The following is a 25,118-nucleotide window of genomic DNA, read 5'->3' on the forward strand; positions in this document are numbered from 1 at the left end:
AGGCATCCATAGGATCTACTAGCTCATTTTATGTCTCACATATCTGATCCTCAAAAGCATATTTTAGAGATTTAAGAGATTGTAATGTGTGCTCATACTTTATCTTGTTTAGTCCTCCTTTCTTCTTCTCTTTCTTGCTCAAGTTTCCTTCCATTCCTCTAAACGTATTTTGCCATGATATCTGAATTTGGAAAGTATGGCTAGTGCTTTTCCTCCAAACATGGGTATGCAAACTCAATGAGAGCAGCCAGTGAAAAATGGTAACTCCAACTTGTATTAGTTTGGTAATCTGAAAAGGATCAACAAGGCTGGATCTTTATTTGGACCTTTAAAACTTGGTTCTGTTAAGTGCTGAGGCATATTACAGGTATATTTCTTCCACAATCAGGGAAAGTAAAAAGTACTTAAGATCCTAACACTGGAGCTTTCAAAGAAAATTCTAGACATTTGGCATTGAGAACTAGATCAATTAGTGCTGAGAAACCAGTTAATGAATTGCAGTAAGACATATAGAGAAAAGAAGATGGGAAATACAAGACGGATGAGAAGGGGAAAAAGTCATCAAAACTTTAAAAAAAAACCTCTTGGGTCAGACCAAGGATCTGTGTACTCCGAGATCATAGTTTAAAGTGTGTCCAACCACCATGGTCCAAGTGCATCCATTTCTGCTGTTTACCATACTCCTAGACATAGCCCACATAGTCATCTGCCTCAATATGGCTGAAGAGCAGGAACAATATGCTTTGTGAGCCGCCCCGAGGCTTTGTTGTGATGGGGCGGCATAGAAATGTTTTAAATAAATAAATAAATAAATAAATGTTGCTGCAGCGGCTCCTATTATATTAGATATTTTACCTTCAGTCTCTTTCTTAATAATTAATAATTTATTTAGTAAACTTCTGTGCTGCCCCATTCGCCGAAGCCTCGGGGCAGCTTACAACAATAAATAAATACATAGAATCATATAAAAACAATATAATTGGAAATGCCCTGGCCAAAGATATAAAATCAATAAATAAGCTAACAATTAAAATGCCGTTTAAATAAAAAGGTCTTGGCCTGGCGCCGAAAAACATATAACGAAGGTGCCAGGCGGACCTCTCTGGGGAGCGCATTCCATAGATTGGGCATCACCGCAGAGAAAGCCAGCATGAAATAATGTCCAGCATGGAATTTGCATTCTTCCCTGTCATTGTATACTGAGCCCATTATTTGTTGCTTGGTAAGTCTCCATCAGTATAAATATATACTCCGTAAATACGACTAATATGAAGGTTGGTCCTCCTACCCCTTTGAATGTGCCTCATATTCCATCCACAGTTACACAATGCTATAGTTTTCTTTCTATCATTTTTGGATTAATATCAGCCTCTGTGATATCATAAAGTGCCTTTTCCCTTCCCCACAAAACAGTTATCTCAGAAGAAACATGAAAGTGAAATTTAAAAGTGACACATGTTATTTCTACTATTACTTTCACCAAGTGTCTTCAGCACAGACTATCATATTAAGGCTATGTGCAAATTATTTGTAAATGTGCAAATTGGGTTGTTTAATTTATGCATAAAGTTGCATGATTTACTTTACTGTAAAGTTTTACATTGCTAGTAGAGATGTTCTTGATACATGGAATGAGTGTATTATTTTGGGCCAATATAGTATTCTACTATTTCTCCTTCTGGCTGACATATGACCATTATTTCTATCACAAGGTGTCTTTGCACTTATGCGATTGTGTATATCTATGCGCTTTATTGTCTTATGGATTTTTGAACACAAGCACAGATCGCAAGACAACACAATCACACCTGCCATAATTATGTTTAAGATATGTAAACATATTAAAGCATTCAGAAGTGAAGAATGCCCAAGTGGATCTCTATCAGAGGGGAGGACTTCAAAATATAATTAGTAGTATAAAAATTACAGTCCACCTGGAGACCGCTTGATACTAGTAGCTTCTCCACAAGGTATCTACAAGTATTAATAAGCTCCATTTTGCTACACAGATTGACTGCCACCTTATCACTGCTATAATACCTGTTTGTTGCTGTAAGTGCTAGACAAGCCACACTGTGGGAAAAAGTTCACATGGTAACTGAGTGCACACATGGGCTAGCTACTGTATAAAGGCACTGAGCCAAACAATTGTTCTGTGAGGAAATACAAGAGGTAACTGTTTGATGAGCAGAGCCTCTTCTGTCCATAGGGGTTCTCCTCATGGTCTACAGTGCTGCAGATTTTGGGATTGTGCCATGAGCTCCCCACACTTTCAGAGCAACAAGGGTGACAAGAATGGGGTGGGACTAGCATGCTCCCCTTCACATGTTTAAACAGCACACTATTTAGAAAGCCTGACTAGAGTTTAAGGCAGGTAATAAATCCAACAATATTTTGTGCTTATGAGCGTGTATATTTCTTTTAGGACTGCCATTTTTATTCACTTTTCTAGTGTCATGTGTATTAATTAACCTTCCAACTTCTACTTGATAAAATTATTCCCTGTCATTATATTTTAGGAGAGAAACCATTCAAATGTGATGAATGCAACTTTGCTTCCACAACCCAGTCCCATCTGACACGGCACAAGCGTGTCCATACTGGAGAAAAACCCTACAGATGCCCTTGGTGTGACTACAGGTAATAGGATTAGTAGTGAGAATAGCATAAGGTTTGTGATGACTCAGTAAGATTCATGCAAATTGACTAGTAAAATAGACCGGCATTAAATCCTCATCTGTGCAAAACTACAGGAGAAAACTCCTTATTTGTCAAACTATGAAGTGGGGTGGGGGGTTGTTTTGAAGCTTCTTGATGTGAAACACTGAAGTGTTAATGCTGTTTATTTCACAGATGCTCTGGTGTCTGTTAGAATTCTCTGTGGATGGACTCCTGATCTGAACTGCCTTTTCAGATCAGCTGCAGTTTTGGAAAAAAAAAATCTTGGTTGAGTTGCAGCCATGACACTAAAGAAGAAAATCCCCCTAAGAATTAAACCAGCTCGTTGTCCACTAAGTATTTTAAATTGAAGCACCTGCCTGTCACTTCAGTAACACTGATTCTGGTTTATTTGCTACAGGGTTGGTTTTTTTTCCTTGTGGTTGCAGGGAAAATATTCTTCATGATTCATAGCCAGGAATGGATATTCTTTTCTTAATTAGGGAAGGGGATTGAATGGCTGTGGTTTGCTACCTTTCAAATGAGATATTGAAACACAGCTTGTCCTTTATGGATGTTAGAGGTTACTTCTTGCATGAATGGAAATTTTAATCCCAGTGTATTCTTGCTAATCTCACATTAATATTTGTACCTTTGTCTTGTTTTAAATCTACCCAGGAAGGTTCATTGTAATGTTGCATCACAGAGACTAAAGCCTTCACTCCCACTCTCCCATTTTCAGTGTGACAGTAAACTGGATTATTATTAAGATTACTGTTCTCATTTGTTGTGTATCTCCTGTTAATATGGCTGGAGAAAAGAAGTTGGCAGGAAATTTGTTGGTTGCTGTAGAATTTAACCTATCCTAAGTGAAAGTAGAGCCAGCTTTTCAGTATGTATTTTGCATGCTGCAATGAAATTTTGGCATTGTAAAATCTCACTTCAGGCATAACATTGACTTGTTTTAAGTCACCAATATACCTTTATTAAACAGCTACTAATTCTACAACAGCAGCGTTACACAGTTTGCCAACTTCCCATTGATTTGTTTTGTTTCGTCTTGTTCGTCTGTTCGGCAAAATAGCAGAAGGAAGGGAGCAGAATCAAGGATTTTTAGAAAATTTTCCACAACAATAGATAAGAAATTAATCAGCCAGACCTGCAAATTGCATTAATTTTATAAATGCACCTTTCTTTAAAAAAAAACCCAAAAAACAAGTCACATGTGAAGGATATCCTACAAGCCTAAGTATAAATGGCATGCATTTTTAATATAATTATGTAAACTAAAATACAATATTTTACATTTATTATGCATAATAAACTAATTAAACAATGCTTGGTAAGGGATTTTAGCCTCTGACATCAAGTGCGGAAGGATTCATTGTGTGGATTCAGCAGCACCAGCATTCTGACTAAGGTAGAGTGACTCTACTGAGACCACTTTTCTCATTTTGGACAGCTTCCCTAGGGAATTCATAGTTCCTTTTTATTTTCTTTCTGCTCATATTTGTAAAATAAGGACCCATTTATAATATGCTCTAGTATGTGCTACAATGTAATTAAGATCAGAACCAGGATGTAGGTGTTCCTTTCAAACTAAATAATCTATCAGATACTTTGATACCTCAGCAAATGCAGTACTGCCTGTTGTTTCTTAGTCTAGCAGAGCAAATGTTCCAAGTTGCTGATTATGCAATTATTGCTGTGTTTGCATAATTCTTCATCAGAAGCGCACACACAAAACTACTAATTTTCACGGGGGGACCATATGAAATGGACAGTGCCGAAAAATGTGTGTTGTTAATCTCCATAATTAGCTATTTAACATGTAATGGCAGCTTGGATAACATCTCACCTTGTTTACAAAAAAATGGGAGACTACCAACCTCCACTTCTTTACAAAACAGTGTAAGTTTATCAACTCCTAGGCAGGATGTTGTATAAATGATTGAGCTCAGGGGCCACTACTTGCTAATAGAGACTAGTTACTTTGCAACCGCACTGGTGAAGTAGATGTCAGAGCAAAATTAATGGGAAATGGGTCTCCCACAATGGGAGACAAACTACTTGAACATATTTACACTGAAATCAATTGGCTGATACTTCCAAGTAATGTGGAAATTACTTACTAATTAATTATGTAGCTGTATATGTAGCTATATAGCTCATTGCTGCACGCCACAGAAAACTGCAATGCGGATGAAGATTCAAAGCACGACATGTGACATGAGTGCAGAAATGTGCATTTTAGTTCACCCTTTCTGCTGACAGTCCACCTTCAGACTTATTGCCTCCATTTGTCAGGCCTATTAACTAGTAAACTGCCCAAGTAGTTAAACGATGAGGCATCTTATAGAATCCATCTCAGAGCTGGGGATGAGTGATCACTGGACCTTCATCAACAAAGAACAAAAGATTCAGGCATGTGGGGAGGGGCCAAAGGAGATACTCTATTGGGAAAGGAAATCTGGGGTCTTTTTTCCCTTGGTACTAGTGTTACCAGGAAGTACAAGCACTTGATACAGGCATCAGATGAGATTAGAGCAAGGTCTATTTTCTGGTAGAGATGGTACTCTGTAAGTTTCCCTGGAAGAGATGGAAGACTTGACAAAAGCAACAGGGAACTGCACCAAGTAGACTGCCAGACAGGCAGACTCAGGGGGCCAGCTTTAACACAGAGCTGAGTTAGCTAGACTGCATTTTTTGTTTATTTGTCATTTGTCCCGTAATTGCCATTTTAAAACATTTATTGTTTGCACCCTGAAACTGACCAGCCTTTTTGCATTCTTGAATTTTTGCTGAATCCCTAATGAATCTTTTACCCCTTTTCACCAAAATCTGGGCTGTGTCTTTCGGGGGTGAAATGGGAGCGAAGGCTCACAGAGGTGTGTGCCATGTTTTTGGCCACATGAACACTGATTTAACAGTGCTGAGCAAAGCCGTAATCCAAGCCGAGCTCTTCTCAGGACACAAGAGGTCTGTAATGAATTCAAGTACATGAGACCCAAGCAGGGTCCTTGGTCAGTTATTCCCAAGGAAACAAGAGAACTCAGGGATGGAAGAGACTAGATTTGTTTTACCCTTGGAGGTAGTAGCTGGTACCAGTTGGTTGTGCGGCACCAGGCCTTGTGCCCATAGCTGGGGTGCCTGGTTGTACCAGATCACTACAGATGGTGTTCATGGACTTAATGCTATCTGGAAAAGCTTAGGCAATGGTGATGCCAATTATGGCTTTTAGGCCAGTTGGAGCCTTGAGTGACTACTGGCCTCAGATACCAATGCACTAGTTACTTTCATGCTGGACTAATGTAATTCACTTTACATGAAGCTACCTTTAAAATATGTTCAAAAACTTTAACTTTTCATTTCCATTTTTGACTTTTCTTCAGCTTCCCTAGGATGATAATTTTATGGTGGGAGATAGTGAGAGGGGTTGCACAGAGGAAGATAATAAAGTGCAGGGGTTTTATGTTGTACTTTCTGTTTTGAACAGGGAGAAAACTTAGATGTATCAGAACATCAACTTCTGCAGAGTTCTGAGTTCTCTATCTTACATTCTTCTTGCCCTTCTCTCTTATTTCACAACTTTTACTCGCTACTCTTTTTTGTCACCTATTATTGGAGGAATTATATATTTTTGATTCTTTGCAAGTGCTTAATCTACATAAATTGCTTTTTTGACTTCTTTTTATTATTTATTTAGACTTTCAAATCTAAGAGAAAGAGGATTTTTTTTTAATGTGTAGACCAGAATGAGGAATGTGTGTTCCTCTAGATTCCATTGGACTGTAGCTCCCATTAGTCATAGTTAACATAGCCAATAATGATGATTGATAGAAGTTGGACTCCCTCATCTGGAGGGTCACATGTTCTCTAACTCTCCCATAGATCCTTTGCTTGTATAAAGGGTAAAATGGAAATCAACAAATAACAGTGTAGGCAGTGTAACATACAATAATTGTGTTTGTATTTGGTTGTTGTATTCCTATTTTTAACTGCTGTGTAACCCATTACGTGTTTCTACTGTGGTAGAAATTTCAGAAGCTGGACTTCATAAAACATGCTTTATAAAACATTTCTAACTGCTAATAACAGAATTGGGTTCAGTCATACATTTTGGAGCTCAACATGTCTGGAAATGTTGACAAGATATTTACTTCTTTGGACAAGAAGAACATGACACTTTTATTGCTCATACAGCACACTTTTCCAAAAAATCACATTGGTAGTAGAATTCAAAGGCACTCTGCTTCCTTGTTCATGCCCTGTTTTCTTGGCCAGCGGCAAATGTCAGTATGGTGACTAGCTTATAAAGAAACATGTGTGTTTATTGGAAAGCATGATTATCCTTTAAAACAGTATGTAACAAACTGTATTTCTTTTTAGACGTTATTCTGTATGTCAGAATCATTTATATGGTACACAGTTCAATAGCAAGCTTGGTGCCTATCTCTTTTTTTAATGAAGAGGCATAAGAACTGGGTATTTACTTTGCATGTAACGTAACAGAACAGGAAGGGCAATCCTAGAATAAAATAGTAATATAGTATGAGTATCATTTTTTAAAAAAATGTATTCCTCGTTGGTGGTTCCTCTGCCCCAGTTAAAAGCTGGGTTTGAAAATATTTCCTGGGTCTTCAGGAAATGAAGTGGATGTTATGCAGAGGGTAAGCGGAATCCTAAATCTTTATATTTCATCATGTTTATCCCATTGGCAAACATGATTTGGCTCTGTGCTCACTATCATTTGTCTTATGATGAAGATGGCTCAGATCCACCGCTACCTTAGTGCTGGACCATTTGCTAGGCACTTCATTATCTTATGATGAAGACAGCGCAGAGTGCTACCCTCCCACTGTGTGGAGAGGAATCCTGGCAGTGCCTCTGACGCATTTCCTTGCATGCCTGTGTAAAACACTTAGATGGCCAAAATGTGGGGGGTGAGGGAAGTGCAGAGGGACTCCAAGCTTCCACACTTCTCCTGCCCTCCACTGGGTGTTTGTAATCTTCTGACTTTGCGGTGCTATGGCCAGCCACATTGGATCAGATCCACCCATGCATTATTCTACCCTATTGTAGTATATTCTACACTACAATAAAATATATTGTTATGCTTAACTGTCTTTGAATCCATATTTTCTCAGTTCATAATAAGAACAGGAAATTTTTCTATGTTACGTTTTCAGACAGCAAGTAGGAGAAGCCACAATCTTTGTTGTCTATGTGAATAGCACACATACTTTTCATCCTGAAAGTTTTGTTTCTTCTATCATAAACCACAATCTTGGTTAGTATTTTTCTTCTTGTCAGCCCCCAAACCTGCTGTTAATAATTCAACTCCATATTCAACAGTTAGTCTGATGGATTTGTTGTGAATAGTTACCCTTAATTAGAAAAATTCTATATTTTAACCCAGTTCAGTATTTCTATATACATGATGCATGCATTTTTTGAAATTAACAAATCTATTTCATGATTGCTGTTGGATCATTAGGCAAATGTTTGTATGAGAGATATACTTATATAAATTTGTTTTGTGGTATCATTTAAAGGTAGACAAATACTGAGTAATTAGTGTAGCCATTTTCAAAACAAACTGACCTTACCTGCTTCTCCCTAAGAATCAAAATAAACATGTTTGTTTTACTTGATCGCTTGTTAGTCTCAACTGTAATTATTAAAGGACCAAGCCTATCTTTGGGAAGGGTCATTCTACAAGGAATATCTCTGGACAGTCCCTTGTGTGGTTGTTAGCTTTTACTTTATATACATTCTGGTAGAATTGCAAGCCTTGCACAGAAAAACATAAACTATATTTTGACAGTACTATTTTGGCAGTATTCCCCAAGCTTGTGAGCTATTATCATGTAATGAAGTTGTTGTGCACCTTCCTTAGCTCTGTGTAGTTAATGTTGCAAACTCCTTTTGTTTTCCTTCTCTTGACTATCAAGGTTTCAGTAGTAAAAAGACTGATATTATTGTTTCATACCAGTCTAAAGGGGGATGTAAAAGTGGATCTAAATTTTATGTACACCCACATTAGGGGCTGCTTTACACCTCTGGAATAAAATAATTGAGAAATTGTTTTGTATAAGGAGATAAAGAGGTTCCTATGAGATAATAGGCCAACAAAATGGCTAGGGGAAATGGGCAATCTTGAAGAGAATTTGTTCTGGAAAAGGTGTATTTAGATGTTTATATAGCGCTTCATTACTGAAGGATTTAGGCCAAGAGAATAATATTTCAATTGGTTAGTATTTTACTCTTGGGAAGTATGCTATGGATCTCAGAATATAGAACTATTGCATCTTAACATCATTTAACTTCTTTTTATCCTCACAATTAAAGTAGATCTAAGATTCCCATCCACGTTTAATTTTAATGGCTATTAGTGAAGAGTGGATCTTACTGTTTGTGGGCAGATGTAGCAACCACATTACTGCTTTGGATGGGCTGTCATCAGTCTCCTAATGATACCCAGCTCACTCTTTCTATACTTTTCAGGTAGAGCCTGTGCCATAATTGATGGATGCAAGCTATTTTTTTAAAGAGAAACTGAATACAGACATGAGAAAGATACTGTTAGTTAGTGGACAGGCTAATTCAGGACTGGGAGAACAGCCTGTTCTAGTTGGGTTTGCACCCCTTCTGAAGGATCAGGTGTGCAGTTTGGGAGTCCTGCTGGATCCAGTGGTCTTTCTGCATTCCCAAGTGGCCAGGAGTCCTTTCACTGAACTTTAGTTGGTGCATGAGCCATGCCCCTTCCTGGAGAATGGAGATCAGGTACAGTGATGCATGCCCTGATCACCTCCTGATTAGATTACTGCAACATGCTCCGCCTGAGGCTATCCTTAAGGACTGTTCCAGTTGCTTCCTAGTGTACACTTTCCAGGCCACATTGCACCCATCCGTTGGATCACCTTGGTAGTCTTTCTGAGGGCCAGAAGGCAATACAGAAATGTCTGCACTGATAAAGACATAAAACCTGTACTTGTTGTATGGTAGAATTTTAATTAACTCTTGGCAGAGCTCACTTCAGGGTAATTTGGTTGTCTGTATGGGTTCTGTGAAAATGGAACTAGAGGTGGTATTTATTCTGTAGTAAAAGGGATTAATTAAATGTGGCACCCTTTTTTAATGCTTAGGACATACTTTCTTCAGATCTCCTACCTCAGGAATATTCCGTCTTTTCAGGGCTGGGGTTTTTAAAACTGCAACATGCCTATTGTAGAGGTCTGTTTTCTTCCTATAACCAACTTTTGTACACAGGGTATTTGCCCATAATAATCCATTAATTTAAAAACCAGTGGGTTTTGGGGACCCATGTGTGTGCTACCTCCTGCATATCTGTCTCTTTGACTTGAACACACAACCCATGATCAGCTCTTTATAGGTTGAGAATCATGGAGTGTGGACCTAGACCAATGGTTTGTTAGGGACTAACCAATCCAGGGGTTAACCCAAGGTTAAAGAACAATTGTTGGGTTGTGCACTAAAGCAGAATAGAGATGTGCCTCCAACAGCCCTTTTTTAAAAAAAAAAAAACAACTAATGGGTGGTTTTTTTTAAATGCACCAGGCCATTGAGAGGAATAGCAACTGTGCTTTCCATATTTTTGGTCAGGCACTTGGACAAGGAACCCAAACTCCAAAACTTGCATAACTTAGGGCAACTGATGGGAAGGAGTTGATATAGGTATAAATGACATGCATTGTTCTTCCAATTTGCTCTTATCTGCATGTACACCCACCTGCATGTGACACAGGAAGATATTGCAGTTGTTTCAAAATACAGCTGTTGGCTGTATCCTCAGACTAGATATTGAGGACATATTAGTACTGAAAGAACATCAAGTACTTCCTGTCCATTACCAGGTAATATTCAAGGTGCTCCTTTGAAAGCTCTATACAGCTTACACCCTGATACTAGGGAACATGTGCTCCCATACCAACCTACCTGTATACTAAGGTAATCTTTTATGGCATTTCTGTTGCTGTTGTTAGCTGCATTGAGCAGTATTTCATGGAAAGGTAGGATACTGATTTCATAAACTAATTAATTAAATATGTGGAGGTTCTTCTCCAAGTGTCCTCCAAGGTCTGAGGTAAGGTGAGTGGTGACAAGAGAAAGACACTTGCCAGTGACAGTGCCTGTCCTGTTTTAACACATACTTCAAAATGTCAGCCAAGCAATGAAACTGGGAACTCAGCCAGCATGTTCACAGTATAGATAAGCCTGGGAATAAAACAGTCAGTCGAGGCCAAATACAATTAACAGGGAATCGTTTCCCAAAAAGTAGGCAGAAAGACAGAATCAGAATCCTATCTGAAGTCTGAGTTAAACCTGGAAGTGCATTCATCAGCAGAGACTCAGCAACAGGGTTTGGTCCAGAGTGGTGCATGAAGGTTCATTCAGGGAAGGAGAATACCCACAAACATGGTCATTGTGTCTAGCACTTCGTCAGATTCTGGTAAGTAGATTCCCATACTCCCTGGTGCAGCTAATCACACAGGCCTGCTTTGCAATCTGGCCCACTGCCTGAAAGGGAAAATCTGTGTTCTTTTCCAAGCAGTGTCATTTTGGGGTACTGGGCGGTTTTCCATCTCTATTCAAATTCTGTCTCCCTGGGGAAGGGGATGACTCCCTTTGTTTACCCTTGAGGGCCTTCTCTTTTCATCCACTACCAGCATATCTTCCTCCTGGGTTCCTGCTTCTACCTCATCCTCAGGATCCAGGGCATCTTTCAGCTAGGTTAATCAAGTTCTTGCCCAGGTGGGACTCCCTAAGCAAAGGCATGACAACATCCCATTTGCTGAATTCTCTTTGTAGGGAGGTTTCTCTGGCACCAGCACTGTTATCCTTTAGGCCAGGGGTCTCAAACTCGCGACCTGCGGGCCAATTGCTGGGACGGGCAGAGCATGGGGGAGGGGCCCTGCGGCCTTCAAAGCGCCAGCCGCGGGATGAGCAGCCCACCACCACCGCGGTGGTGGAATACTTGATGCGGCCCAGCCTCACCCAGACTCTACTTCCAGCAGCCCCCAGGTAAGTTGAGTTTGAGACCCCTGCTTTAGGCTGTAGGCAAAGGCATTTTTTTGTCCTAGTCTTTTTAACATAATATTTTGTCATGTTGAAGTTTTATATGTTTGAAATTTTCATATGCCCTCCTGTTAAGCTTTGCTGAAGGGCAGTATGTACTTCTTTTAAAAACATGAAATTAATACAGAGGCTTTCTTATAATTCAGTATTGGGCTACTGAGACTCCATAAGATTATGACTCCAGTGTTGTATGATGACTTGATGCTGTCTGAAGTGTTAACACCACAGTTAAAGATGCTGTTATAGAAGCCTGGTCATCTTAGACACATAGCAATGTGATTATCCCTCAAAAGTATTACATGAGCACCTTTCATATGTCTGAATTCTGAAAGTACATTTCGTTCACCTGAGCTTTTCTTCATAATTTAATATGTCCCAGAAGAGTATTTGATTTACTTATTTTTGTGCAATATTGTTTCTAACAATTCAGGATAGCCTCTATATTTAAAGGTTACTTTAAAGAGTCTTTGGTTTAATAAAGCACAAATTTTACTGAACTACCAAGTCACCAGTAAGTTTAAATCTAAATAAAGTTTACTAGATTGCAACTGCAAACTAAGTGCATTCAGCACTGATGGATTAAGAGTTTGAGATGACTTTTATTTGTTTTAACTCAGTCTTGTGACAGATAGCAATGTTTATAAAATTAATGCATAGTATTGAATAAAATGATGAAATAAAATGAAATATTAGTATTTCATAGCATACTTACTGAGGGATGATATCCTAAAACATAATAAATATCAAACTATCATAAATTAAATTTCTTAACCCTTTCCACAAAACCAATGGGCCCCTGTTACCAATTGATAAGGTGATCACTTATAATTCTGCTGAAAATGACAATCAGCATTTCTTACTTGGTTTCTTTGCATGGATTTATGATTAAGAACATAAGAAGAGTCCAGCATTCTCTTCACATAAGCAGCAACCAGCTGCCAAAAGGAAGTGCACAAGGGAGACAAGAATGCTACAGTCCCTTCCCATCCCAGTTCCCTAGCAATTGGTGTACAGAGGCACACTGCTTCTGTTACTGGAGGTGGCATATTGGCATGAGGACTAGTAGTCTTATCCCCCATGAATTCATCAAATCCCCTTTTAAACCCCTCCAGGTTAGTGGCCATCACTTCATCTTCTGGGTTCCACAGAATAACTATGAACTGTGTGAAGATGTACTTCCTTTAGCTGTCTTGAATATCCTACCAATCAGCTTCATGGAATGACCCTGGGTCCTAGAATTATGAGAGAGGGAGAAAACTGTCACCCTATTTACTTTCTCAATGCCACACATAATTCTGTACATATCTATTATATTTATTCTAAGCTAAACAATCCCAGACGTTGTAACTTTTCCTCATAGAGGAGTTGCTCCAGCCCTCTGATCCTCTAGTTCCCATTTTTTGCATTTTTCCAGCTCTACACTATCCTCTCTTACACCAGAACCCCCACCAGCAGCTCAGATCCCATCAGCTTATTCATGAGTAGCCTCTTTACACTGGCTTGCACTGAACCATTTTTACCATTTTTATGCCCATTCTCCCAGTGTGGAGAGATCCTTTCAGCATGCTTTGCAATCTCTTTTTTGTTTAACAACCCTAAACAATTTGTTATTGTCAGAAAATGTGGCCACTTCACTGCTGACCCCAAAATCCAGATCATTTATGAATAATCTGAAATGCATTGGTTTCATCATAGAACGCTTTGGGATTCCACTGTTTATATACCTGCACTGAGATAATTTATTATTTTATTCCTACTTGCCGCTTTCAATTCTTTAAGTTATTGATCCATAAGGGGACTTCTCCTTTCATTCCATGACTGTTGTTTGCTTGGGAGTCTTTGGCAAGGTGCTTTTCCAAAAGTCATTTGGAAGTCATGTAAACAATGTCTGTTACCATGTTTACAGACTCTCAACTATGAAAGATAAGTGAGAAAAGAATTTTGCTGAAGCTGATGCTAGCTAGGTTTCCCGGTTCCAGAACAATCAACGATTCTTTGGCAAAATCTCTTTATTCTCCAATGCATTTCCAGTAAGCATAACCAACAAAGAATGGGTCTCTGAGCATGCACAGCACAGTTTATTGAATGCAGTCTAGCAACTACTTCTGAGCAGTCTCCTTTCGAGTACCCCTGGTCCCCCTCCTTCTGGTATGGCCCTTTTGGAGATGGGCAAGCCTCTTCTCTGTTGCCCCTCTAAGTGGTTGGCCTGTGTTTCCCAAGTTGCATCATGGGATCAAAAGTTGTATCAGGCTCACCTGGCTGCAGGTGCACTCCCATGCCCTTTCCCTGCAGGTATATAAATCCTCACTATTCTCAACATCTACCTGAATACCTGGGGAAGGTGCAGTCTGAGATAAGTCCATCTTTATCTTCCATTTCAGCATCTGAGAATTCTGGTTTCCAGGGCCTTGCCTCATCTGATGAAACCGAATCTGCTTGACTTTGGAATGAACACCAGGGATAACTGCCCTTTCATTCCCAACAGAAAACATGTTAATTTTTCCAGCAGGTCTTGTCCTCCTGTATGCTTATTAATTTTAACTTTAATAATGCTTTTGACCAATTTACCTAGAACAGACATTAAGCTAATCAACCAGCAATTTCCCAGATCCTTTGCAGGTTTCTTTTTTTAAAATTAGTTTCACTGGCCATTCTCCAGCCCTCTGGGAAAAAGACTGACCTCTCAGAAAGGTTCACATTACATATTTTTTATGTTTGCAATCAGAAATTTCACATTGGAGTTATTTAAGCACTCTAGGGTGGACATCATTTTGTAACTTTCATTTTTTCAATACAGTTGAGAGCGTCATTTCTTCACTAGTACTTGTCTCAACATCTAAGACTCATTTTTTGAAAACAGCTGTTCAGAAACATGTATGTTCTGTATCTTCTGCAGATGAAAAGAATTCTCTCATCTTCCCTGCAAACACCTTGTTCTATATTAGTACACCTTTAACTCCATTGTTATCCAGTGCTCCAACTTCCTCCCTAGCTGGTTTCCTGCTTTTTGAACTTAAATCATTTTTTTTGCCTTGCTTTTTTAAGTGCTGTGCCCCTCAAATGCTTTGTTCCATCTTATTGTCTGTTTGCATCTCCTTTGCACCAGTTTGTGCTCCTGTTTGTTTTTCTCATTTGGGCATGATTTCCATTTTCTGAGGAAGCATTCCTTTCTCTAATAGTTGTCTTGGCTTTGCTCCTTAACCATGCTGATGAGCCTTTTGTACACATTTTCTAATCCAAGTTCACTTCTCTTCTGGTTAGGACCATAACCATTCTAGGATACAGTTGTTTACGGTATTGAGAAAGCTGACCTCATTTTCATTATTGGAATAAACGTTTAGTCTGTCAAATTGGGAATAATTGAATTCACCCATTATTACCGTACTTTCTTGTTTTGAGGCCTCCCTGATTTTGTTTTCCATTTTGAGATATACTAAGCATTCTAGTCTGGGAAACAATAGCACACTCTTCCTCAGAATGACAGCTTCTTACCTTTGTTGTCTCTGTGCATCACACATATGGGCGCCACACCAATTTCTCAGCTTGTCCAGGTCAGCAGTATTGGTTTCAAGAGAACAAGTTTCTTCCCTGAGAACTAGGGGCTCATTACACCACCCACAACTTCTGTCTACCTAGCAAATAAGCATATACAGTACTCAGTGTACTACACTGAATACTCCCCTGTGTAATTAACTGATTTCTTCCTCTATAACATGTTTAATACATAATATTGGGTTTGTTTCTCTGGAAAACTAAGATGTTTTACTAGGACAAGGTGTGGAAAGTGGGCATTATGTTATTTATATTCATCATTATTTAGTTAAGGTTATTTATTTATTCATGTATCGATTACATTAATAGGCTATTTTATTTTTGTTTTCCCCCCTGCAAAGTACTCGACAGCTTACATAATCCTTCTCCTATAAGGTAGGTTAGGTTGAGAGTCAGTGACTGTCCCAAAGTCAATGAATAAGCTTCATAACTTGAGTGGGCACAAGAAGCTGCATCTCTTGAGTCCCAATGCAACATTCTAACTGCTATGCTGCACTGATTTTTATACTTCCTATGAAAAGAGAGGGGAGAATTGACTGTCCTTTCCTTCTTGCCCTGTTGCTGAACTTAGATGTCTGCTGCAGTTTTCTTACTGGAGATGAGTCATTTCATCACTTGTTCTTGGAGAGCTGATTCCCTTTCAGGCCTGTCTTCTTATATAGCTCTAGTTAGCCTGGCCCAACTGTAGCTGGACCTAACTGAAAAAAAGCAGGATTTGGCTTAACTACAGGTCTGCACTAACCTCCAGAGAATAGTAATATGGAGCATCCTAGGGAGTAGACAGTAGTCACTGGTTGTTAGAGGAGATAACAGATAAAGGATAGATTATTGGGAAGTGGTGTGGTTGAAATTTCCATGAGGTTGCAAGGGATGGGCACTGAGTATCTGGTTTTAAGAAGGGAAAATTTTTCAAGGGCTTAGTACTTTTTGTGTGCTTTTAAAAACTAAATTATAAGCTGCATTCTCAGTTGAGATGATTCTACCTCTCAGCATTAGTTTGTGAGCTACTTTGAAAAGTCTTAAGAATCGAGCCTACACTGAAGCTAGCCAGGCTCTTATACTGAACAGGCCCTTATACTAGCTAAGCCTGCTCCCTGACTCATTGTCAATATAGAGCGAGGTATTGGTTTTATCATCCTTTCTCAATTCGCATTTAGTTTAAGTATGCAGTTGCAGTTCTGTTCAACCACTTGGGAATCTCTGTTAAGGCTGCAAGCACTATAAGTTCCTACTGGCCCCCCCGTCCCCACCACTAGGCTTTAGTTCCCACCTTTAAGGGGTTACCCTTCTGGGAGTTAGCTCCTTTTGCTGTCCCCTTGCTCCAGCTGATCATCTATGAATTTAAATAAGTTCTTAATTATTTTCTGAGGTGCTTATGTTTTCCTTATGTGCAGGTGCTTAACTTTCTTGTAAGTTCATGCTTTGTCACTGGGGCTTCTTGGGTCTTGTGCCTTGATAGTAGATTAGACATAACTGTTTGAGAAAATTATCCTCACCACTTCACTAACCAGTATAGTGAGCCAATTTCCAAGTGTTGTTGCATGCCACACATGGTAAGTGACCACTTGGCATAGGACTGTTTTTTTTGATTAGGGTCAGATGGACTTGAAAGAAGTTTAGGTTTGATGCTTATGCATACAGGGAGAGAGAGCATGTGCAAAAGATATAAGGAAAGAGTGAGGATATTTACAAATAGTTAACCTACTTTTAAAGTAGCTAACTCTAGCAATCCCTTCCCCTTGTTACTAGTCAGTACTGTTTCCTTACTGTTGCTGTGAAAACAACTTTTCTTCCCGGTAACTAATACTGACTCTCAGCAATTGCAGTAGTCTTTTTCTGCCAAGAGCACATGGACAGAATAGGAAGCTAAAATTCCTGCAGCTGGGCAGGAATCCACAGAGGAAGTAATATTTTGCTATTATACCCCCGGAACAGGTTACTTCATTGTAGTGCAAGAAAGTACCAGAAGATGAGCTGTGACTCACCAGACACATCGTGTCCCCCAGTTGTGTATTTTTCCTTTCTCAAGGCAGATGATCAAGTTTGAGTCTAGCCCTTAGTCTTGCTTTTTTCCTCCTGGCTGAGTGTAACAGACAGTATTCTGCGACTGCACTATCTTTTTATATTTTGTTCAGCAGCAATATTGCTATTAAGATACATGTCCAGAAAGCTTGGCAGTTTATAATGCTGTAAAACTTCTCGTTGTGTAATGTGTCTAGAAATATATCATGGCATTTTAGGTGACATCATAAACCATTTGAAAAGCACATTTTGTGGTGCCACCCTGATAAAATAAGGTGTTTGCACATTTACATCCATTGCATGTGCACCCATCCTTTCATCCCCTCCAGGCTGATTATTAAATGGTAGCCATGACAGGGCAGGGCTGTTGACATAGGGCCTTTGCAGAGCATTGTTTTATTGCATCACAGAAGGGCAGTTGTTACTCAGCCATGCCATTCTGAGAACTAGTTTGGGAGGCGTTCTACATTGCCATTTATTGTTCTGACTGCTCTGGAAAATGCAAGATGTACCACTCTAGTGAAAGCACTCACTTTGAATTTGGGGTGGTGTGTGGAGAGTGGTGAGCAGTAAACAGGGCTACTCACAGGTCTTCTCGGGATAGGTGAGTCTTTCTATTCTCCTGCAGCAGGCATCTCAGAGAGGCAAAGCCATATTCTCGGTCAGCTGTCAGTGCTTAGGAGAATTAATCAGAGGAAATGATTGCACACAGGCAATTATCGCAAGAGCCATGAACAAATGAATGAGGTGCCAGGACTGGAAGGGAAGACTACCAGATCTGGAACAGCATAGCAAAAGAGGTAACTTGGTGTACAAGAATCAGTGGGCTGGTTCAGATGTCTGACATCCCTCCATGCAGAGTGGCTGCACAGAGAAAGCAGCAGCACTTAAAAATAAATTGTCGTGAACATGCATATCACCAGTGAATAGTTACGGATACATCAGATTAGATGTTGCCTCCTCCACACAGCTCTGCCACTGCACCACGGAAATTCAAACCTCTGAATTAGTCGAATGAGTCTCTGCACTAGCTGGCCAGACTGTCAGCTTTTCAGACTATATTTATATATATATATGTTGGAAACAAATCAGAAGATTATACCATGAGCATAACTCTGTTAATATGCCAAGAGCTTAAATGGTTTTCCATGGTCCTGTGTTAAGGGCTACATTGTCATAAACACAGGTGAACATTGCTGGTTACTTCTGTAGGCTTATTCAGCGGTCTGTGCCTCATGCCAGTATTGCTTAGCCTCAACAGTTTTTATTTACCGAAGCACATTTTCCCTTTGTGAAGGATCAAGTTAATGAAGTAATGAGGGAATGCCTCAGAGTTCTATTCTGCTGACATTTCCTATAACTCCTTGAAAAGCCTCACTGCTGTGTCCCTGTTCAAAGACACCATGGACAGGAGTGGAGAAGCATGTCTTCTGGTAATGTTCTCAAAAACAATTCGGGGAAAGTATGCAGCTTTCATTGAAGGGAAGTACATACTTCTGCTTTTGCCCATGGTAGCCAGTGACATGGTGTTCTGAGAAATAAAAGATCACCTCTTCTGAACAGTGACCGTATATGAGTAGAATCCATAGAATATCCAAAGAATACCACCACCCCAGAGAACGTTTCCCTTTCCTGCAAGTGCAGTAAATGAAATTCGACTCTTTCCATGCTTGCTTTGCAAATTTTAATGAAATGGAACAGAGGTTGCCACTGCACCTATTACTAAACCAGTCCCTTTGTCCGCATCAAGGGTATCCTTTCTATGTTCTGCAGATGATTCAGTGGAGTCATGATGTTGTGAGCCATAGTGAGCATCCAAAGGCAGCTTATTTATCAACTATATTTCTGAATTGCATAATGCCCCAAAGGCTTCGAGCCTTCTGTTATACACCTCTGATCTAGATGTTATTATTAAAGCAGCAGTTTTAACTCAATTTTGCTAAAGCATTTAAGATCTGGATTGCATATTTTGATCCTTAAGATTATGGATTTTTAAAAACATAATGTTGAGACACAGATATGATATTTGTAGCTGTTTATATGTTTTCCTCATTTAGTTCTCAAAAGGTACAAATTCAAGTTCATTTAATGTTGATTAGTTACTCTTCATATCTTGGCAATGAGTATGGTTAGCAAGAGTATGTTTTCTTTCTTTTCTTTTTTTCCCTTTCATTTCAGCCGGAATTCTAACTGCTGCTTGTGGTCCTGGGTTCTATTTCAGGGTGCAAACTAATGGAGACTAAAAGCATATGATTTTGTGTATGTGAGGTATCATTAAACAGGTTAATGGCCTGTCCCTTTAAGGATAGCTGTGTGTCCCCAAACCTCAGACTTAATTCAAGGCTGCAAGACTCCCATTGCTGTGATGCAAAATAGTTTCTTTGGTTTTTATTAAAGGGATCTTTTTTTTAGTTTAAAAGTGGAATATATGTTTTCTTTAGCTGTAAAAGCACAATCAAGGCAACATGATAAGTGAGTCAATGTTGTAAAAGTAAAACTAATTTTGCCTTCACTCACATGAGCTATAGAAGGAGGAAGCTTTATTGTCCCTTGGAAGGTGATAAGGCAGAGTAATTGTATATTATACTGTCCTGGAACATCTGCCTGAAGACTGTTGGAGCAATTCATCTATCATGGACAATACAGCATGTTTTGTCTTTCTGCTTTAACCCATCCCCACTTGCTTGGCCTGCGCGAAGGTTTTGATAGGGATTATGCCTGGGCTGGGGCTCACATTAATCAGTCCCCTTGTTCAACACTCCAGCTGACATAATTACAACCTGCGCACAGCAGTTATTCAAGTCGAGTCCTTGTCACTCGTGGTGCGAAACTACACAGCTCAGATCCCGAAGGAGATTGCCTTATCACACAGAACAAGGGCTCACAGGAGTTGAAGAGAATAGAAATGGGAAAATGTCTTCCGGGAGTACTATATATTCCTTTAAAATAAGACATTTGAGAGACTTACAAGGGACAAAGAGAGGCATTGTGCAGACTCTGAAATGAACCCAGTTATTATTTTTAAAAAGATTACACAGGCCGTTTTTGTGAAATGGACAGGGATTACTAAATAAATTCAGTGGTCTCTGTCTCTTATCATACAGTGCCTCTGTCCTATTAGTGTTCATTTGTGTTTTCTCTCTTTCTCCCTTCACTTCCAGAATAGTTTTTGAACTTGTAAAACGTTTTAGTATCTCTAAGTAGGATTTCCTAGAATACTGCTATTGCAGTAAAACTGGAACACATCTGGGTCAGAGTTAAAAGCAAAAGAAGATGTTTGCAGAAAAGGAATTTTAAAAGAAGAGCAAAGCTATGGGGGAGGTAGCACAGAAATTTGTAAAAATGGTACTTTGGTGGCTTGCTTATATTTAACCTCTTCGCAACTCTACTTTTTCATATGTAAACTCTTCATGATGGATAGAACACTATGCAACCTGGTCTATTGTTTCCCAGAAGTAAGGTATTCTGTTCCTTGTTTTGCCCAGAAAGGCCTAATTCCTCAGCCCTTTGCTGTTGGCTTTTATGGGATCATAACCAGTCTATTCTGTCCTCAAAGAGTGGCCAACTGACCAAGTTGATAGTGGCACAGTTGAAGTAGGGAATATTTCTTGGGACAGTTATTACCTTGCCTCTTGCTCTTCATTCTTCCCTTTAGCCTTTTTTGTTTTTAGCTGAGTATCTAGGTTTTGTAGTTCCTTCCCTGCATGGACCTAAGAATCACCCAGGTATCATAATTCTGATGTCAAGCATAATTCTGATGTATACCCCAAGCATACACTTAACTTGCTACCTGTCCTAAACCCTTCTCAGATTTCCTGCTTGTCTGCCTTCATGTTCCAGATTTTAATTCTGACTCTGCTTATGAGCTGATTCTACCTAGTTCTTGACGTAAGAACTGTGTTGGATGATCCAGTTGCATCTTAACAATTCCTAGCTGAAATAGCTATTTTTTTCATTAGAGAATATTTTAAGATTTCTTACCTGCTTAAGTGACATTCGTTGGTGTAATTGATCCAGCTGTGAAACTATGTATGTGAGTCCATGAATTGCAGTGTGATATGAAACATGATTAATAAATGGTGTCCAATTGTATCAATTTCCTCCTAATGATTTAACATGTATCAAAAAAGTGTTTAGTTGCCAAGCACTATATTATTTTACTGTTGACTGGAGAATATTTATGCCAAAAGCATGAGTGAAGATGGGAAACTAAGTCTAGTGTTTAAGGGCTCCATAAGGAAAGGAAGACCCAAGTTCAAGTGTCCATTCAGCCACAAAACTTGCTTGATGACTTTGGGTTAGTCACTAACCGCCACCCCCCTTCAAATCTTGGAGTTCCTGTGAAGGTGTGAGGAGATTGAGGAACCAGGTATGCCTGCTTGGACTTCCTGCGGAAAATGGAAAATATAAGTTCAGTAATGTTTTTGAAAGAAAATATTAAAGCTAAAGAGATATTACCCCAGAAATATGTGTACTTTGATCTACTTATCTAGACAGAAGGAAGCACACACATCATAGAGGTTAGATATACAAATGAATATTATCTTAATCTAGCCACATTCACAGAAGCACAGAATAGAGTTGGAGGACCAATAAAGCCTTTGGGTTCCCTGTTTAGTGCTCGACTCCAAGTTAAGCCATCCTGCTCAGATGGCTGCCCAACTGCATCTTGAGTGAAATAATAATAATAATAATAATAATAATAATAATAATAATAGTTATTGTTATTGTTATTGTTATTATTTCAGTGCCTCTAATATGGGAGAGTCCACTCCCTCCCTGGACAATTGGTTCTGCTTTCATATTGCTAAAGTTCTTCCTGATGTTCAGCTAAAATCTGGCTTCCTGAAACTTGAGTCCATTATTCTATGTCCTGTACTCTAGAATGATCAAGAAGAGATCCAGGCTTTCCTCTGCGTGACAATTTTTCAAGTACTTGAAGAGTGCTGCTATATGTCTGCTCAGTCTGCTCATAGACTCTCAGCCCAAACTACCTCACAGGGTTGTTATTGTGAGGATAAGATTGAGAACAGGAAGAAGCATATTATGTAATCTGCTTTGAGTTCCTGCTTTGAGCAGGAATTGGGCATTTCTGCCTTTTCTTTGTTAGGTATCAGTTTGCCATCCTTGATATTTTGCCTACTATAACTGAGTATCTGACCCATCAGTTCTTTCATTTGTCTTTTACTAAGCAAGTATTTGAAGAAAGCTTTCTTGTTGCTTTTAGCTGCATTCACTAACCTCAGCTCATTTTTAGCTTTAGCCTTCCTGATGCTGTCCTGCAATTTCTGCTACTTGCCTGTGCTCTTACTTTGTAACCTGGCCTTCCCTCCATTTTCTGTATGTGTCCTTTTCTCAGGTCATCTCTAAGCTTTTCATGAAGCCCCATTGGCATCTCCTGTTTTCTTATACCTTTTTGTGTGTGTTGGAATTGGTTGAAATCCTATTACATTGCTTCTCGAGCTGGTACATCTGAGACTATAATTCATTAGTGCTTTTAAAAGGGTAAATCTCTTATGATGGATGCGTAACTGCTACTGGGTACCTTGTGCCCCATTTTCTACCAACAAAAGTTTTAAAGTAAAGGGCCCATTTTGTTCCTGAAACAGACAGCATGTATCCTACAGTGCTGGCCTTACCTGATTAATTCATCTTGTGCAGTGCCATATTTAAGAATCTGCCTTGCATGCTAGCAAGCATGAGAGCTCTGAGAAGAAGAAATTGGCCACATCCCAAGAAGATGCTATTGCTATTTTCAGGGGAACTGTTGTCACTGAAGGACAGTGTGAGAATACTGGAAGTGTTATCCTTACAGTGCAATCCTCTCCATATCTAGACTGAAGTAAGCCCCATTGGATTCAATGGGGCTTAACTCCTAGGAGATCGTGTTTTTATGTGTAGGCAACTTCAGGCTACCTGAGGGCCAATCTTCAGCCCCAGAATGCCCAGGAGGAACAGTCTGGCTGCTACACAAGCCCCCCTCCCCGCAAAAAAAGTTTTGTGCTGAGACTTGGTGACAAACTGCTACAGAGACTCAAAAGGACCACATTAACATTTCAAGCCATGCTAAAAATGGCTCTTTGAATTCTTAGTTAATGGTGTGTCACCAGATTTTCGTGGCAAGCAACAGATTATTTTTTTGTAACACTGGACAGCTTCATTTAAGCACTGCAGGGGTATCAGCAGTGATGGTTGGAACCATACTCAAGGCAAGAGGAAGTCATGTGTGGCCCCGGGACTGCAGCCTGCATTGAACCAGAATAAGAAGAGTTTATTACTATAATCTCAGGAGTCCACAGCAAAGTATATAAACGTTACAATCCAGAATCATTTCACATCAGTGGTGAGCAGAAGCAGCGCATTTTGGTCTCATTTTATTTTTAGACTGTTTTTATGTAGAATCCACATAATGAGGATCGCATAATAAGTATGGGCTATTTGCTACCATCTTGGTTGAACCAATTTTGCTTTTAGGAAATGAGTTGTGAGCAGGTGAAATGAAATGGAAGAGACAGAGGGAGAGAGACTTGTTCTCTGTCTCTAGCTCACAAGATGGGAAAGGCAGCACAATTGCTAAAGGAAATAATCATTTAGAGTAGAGGTGATAGAGACAGTACTGCTTTGGACACTCAGCCAGGCAGTAGATCAACAGGATTTCCCCTCTAGGAAACTTGTCTGCTACAAGAGTGGCTGAAGGAACTGACACAAAGGGCCAGTTGGAAGAAGTACCATCTGCATGTAGGATTGACAGGCAGCCTTCCGGGTGTGTTGCTATCATTTCTGACTCCAGCAAAGTTAGGAGTCTCTTTTCATTTCATTACAGCACATGGAATCTAGGGCCTTTCATAAATTCCATCTGTACATTTAAATTTGTGAGCATGCTTTGCAGATTTCTAAGGATACACACAAACAATGTAAAATGTCTGTTGTATCTTATAAAATGTGGTGTTTGGTTCTGAATAAATATAAAGGTAAATATTTGATAGGAAGCAAAATATAATAAAAGAGCTATTAATTCTGCCCTTTTGAATTAAATTCAGTATAATTTGAAATGGTTGTATAATCCCAATGAGGCTGATGAGACTACTTAAAATTTAGAGCTATGGTATGTGCTTGAACAACATTTTGAAAGATCCACCTATGCAAAGAACAGAACTCATTTCCTGTTTTATTATTTGCATGAGCCCCTTAAAAGCTTTGCCCTCCAGGTTCTCAAAGGTTAGGTTGATCTGTTTGCCCCATTTGGGTTCTATTCCCACATCATGGGAATAGTACCTCATTTTCTCTTTTCTCTTTTGAATTAGGTTCAGATATGAGTTATTATCTATACCAGCCTGCCTGTACTTTGAAGTCATGAACAGAGGTCCTTGTCATTGCCCTGCCACCAAAGCAGTTAGCCTTGCAACTACAAGGGAGGTCTTTTCAGTGGAGGCCCCATCCCTCTAAAATCAGTTTCAATCATCAGTTAATTATGCCCCTTCTTTGAAAATCTTCAGGTTGCAGGTTTCAATAGTGCAAGTTGCTTTTAAAGCATTTTATTGTATATTTTTGAGGGACTGTAGGTGGCGCAGTGGTTTAAACTGCTGTGCTGCTGGGCTGGTTGATCGAAAGGTCGCCGGTTCGAATCTGCACAATGGGGTGAGTTCCCGTTGCTCCGTCCCAGCTCCTGCCAACCTTGCAGATAGAAAGCATGCAAATGCAAGTAGATAAAAAGGTACCACTTTGGTGGGCAGGTAACAGCGTTCTATGCACTTCGGTGTTTAGTAATGCCGGCCACATGACCATGG

General features: G+C 39.5%; 1 protein-coding gene across 2 annotated transcripts in view; it reads left to right on the forward strand.

The window, feature by feature from the left end:
• Positions 1-25,118, forward strand: part of ZNF407 (zinc finger protein 407) — a 334,032-nt gene that overhangs the window by 251,513 nt on the left and 57,401 nt on the right. The window contains exons 7-8 of one of the 2 annotated variants that reach the window (XM_044426432.1): positions 2,520-2,640; positions 2,854-6,296. In XM_044426432.1, coding sequence (XP_044282367.1) covers positions 2,520-2,640; positions 2,854-2,872 — 140 coding nt within the window. In that variant the 3' untranslated portion in view covers positions 2,873-6,296. Of the gene's footprint in view, positions 1-2,519; positions 2,641-2,853; positions 6,297-25,118 lie in introns of those variants that run through there. The other variant, XM_044426431.1, reaches the window with a different exon arrangement.

The sequence above is a fragment of the Varanus komodoensis genome, unplaced genomic scaffold (genome assembly GCF_004798865.1).
Source record: "Varanus komodoensis strain SLA01 unplaced genomic scaffold, ASM479886v1 scaffold17, whole genome shotgun sequence".
NCBI lineage: Eukaryota > Metazoa > Chordata > Lepidosauria > Squamata > Varanidae > Varanus > Varanus komodoensis.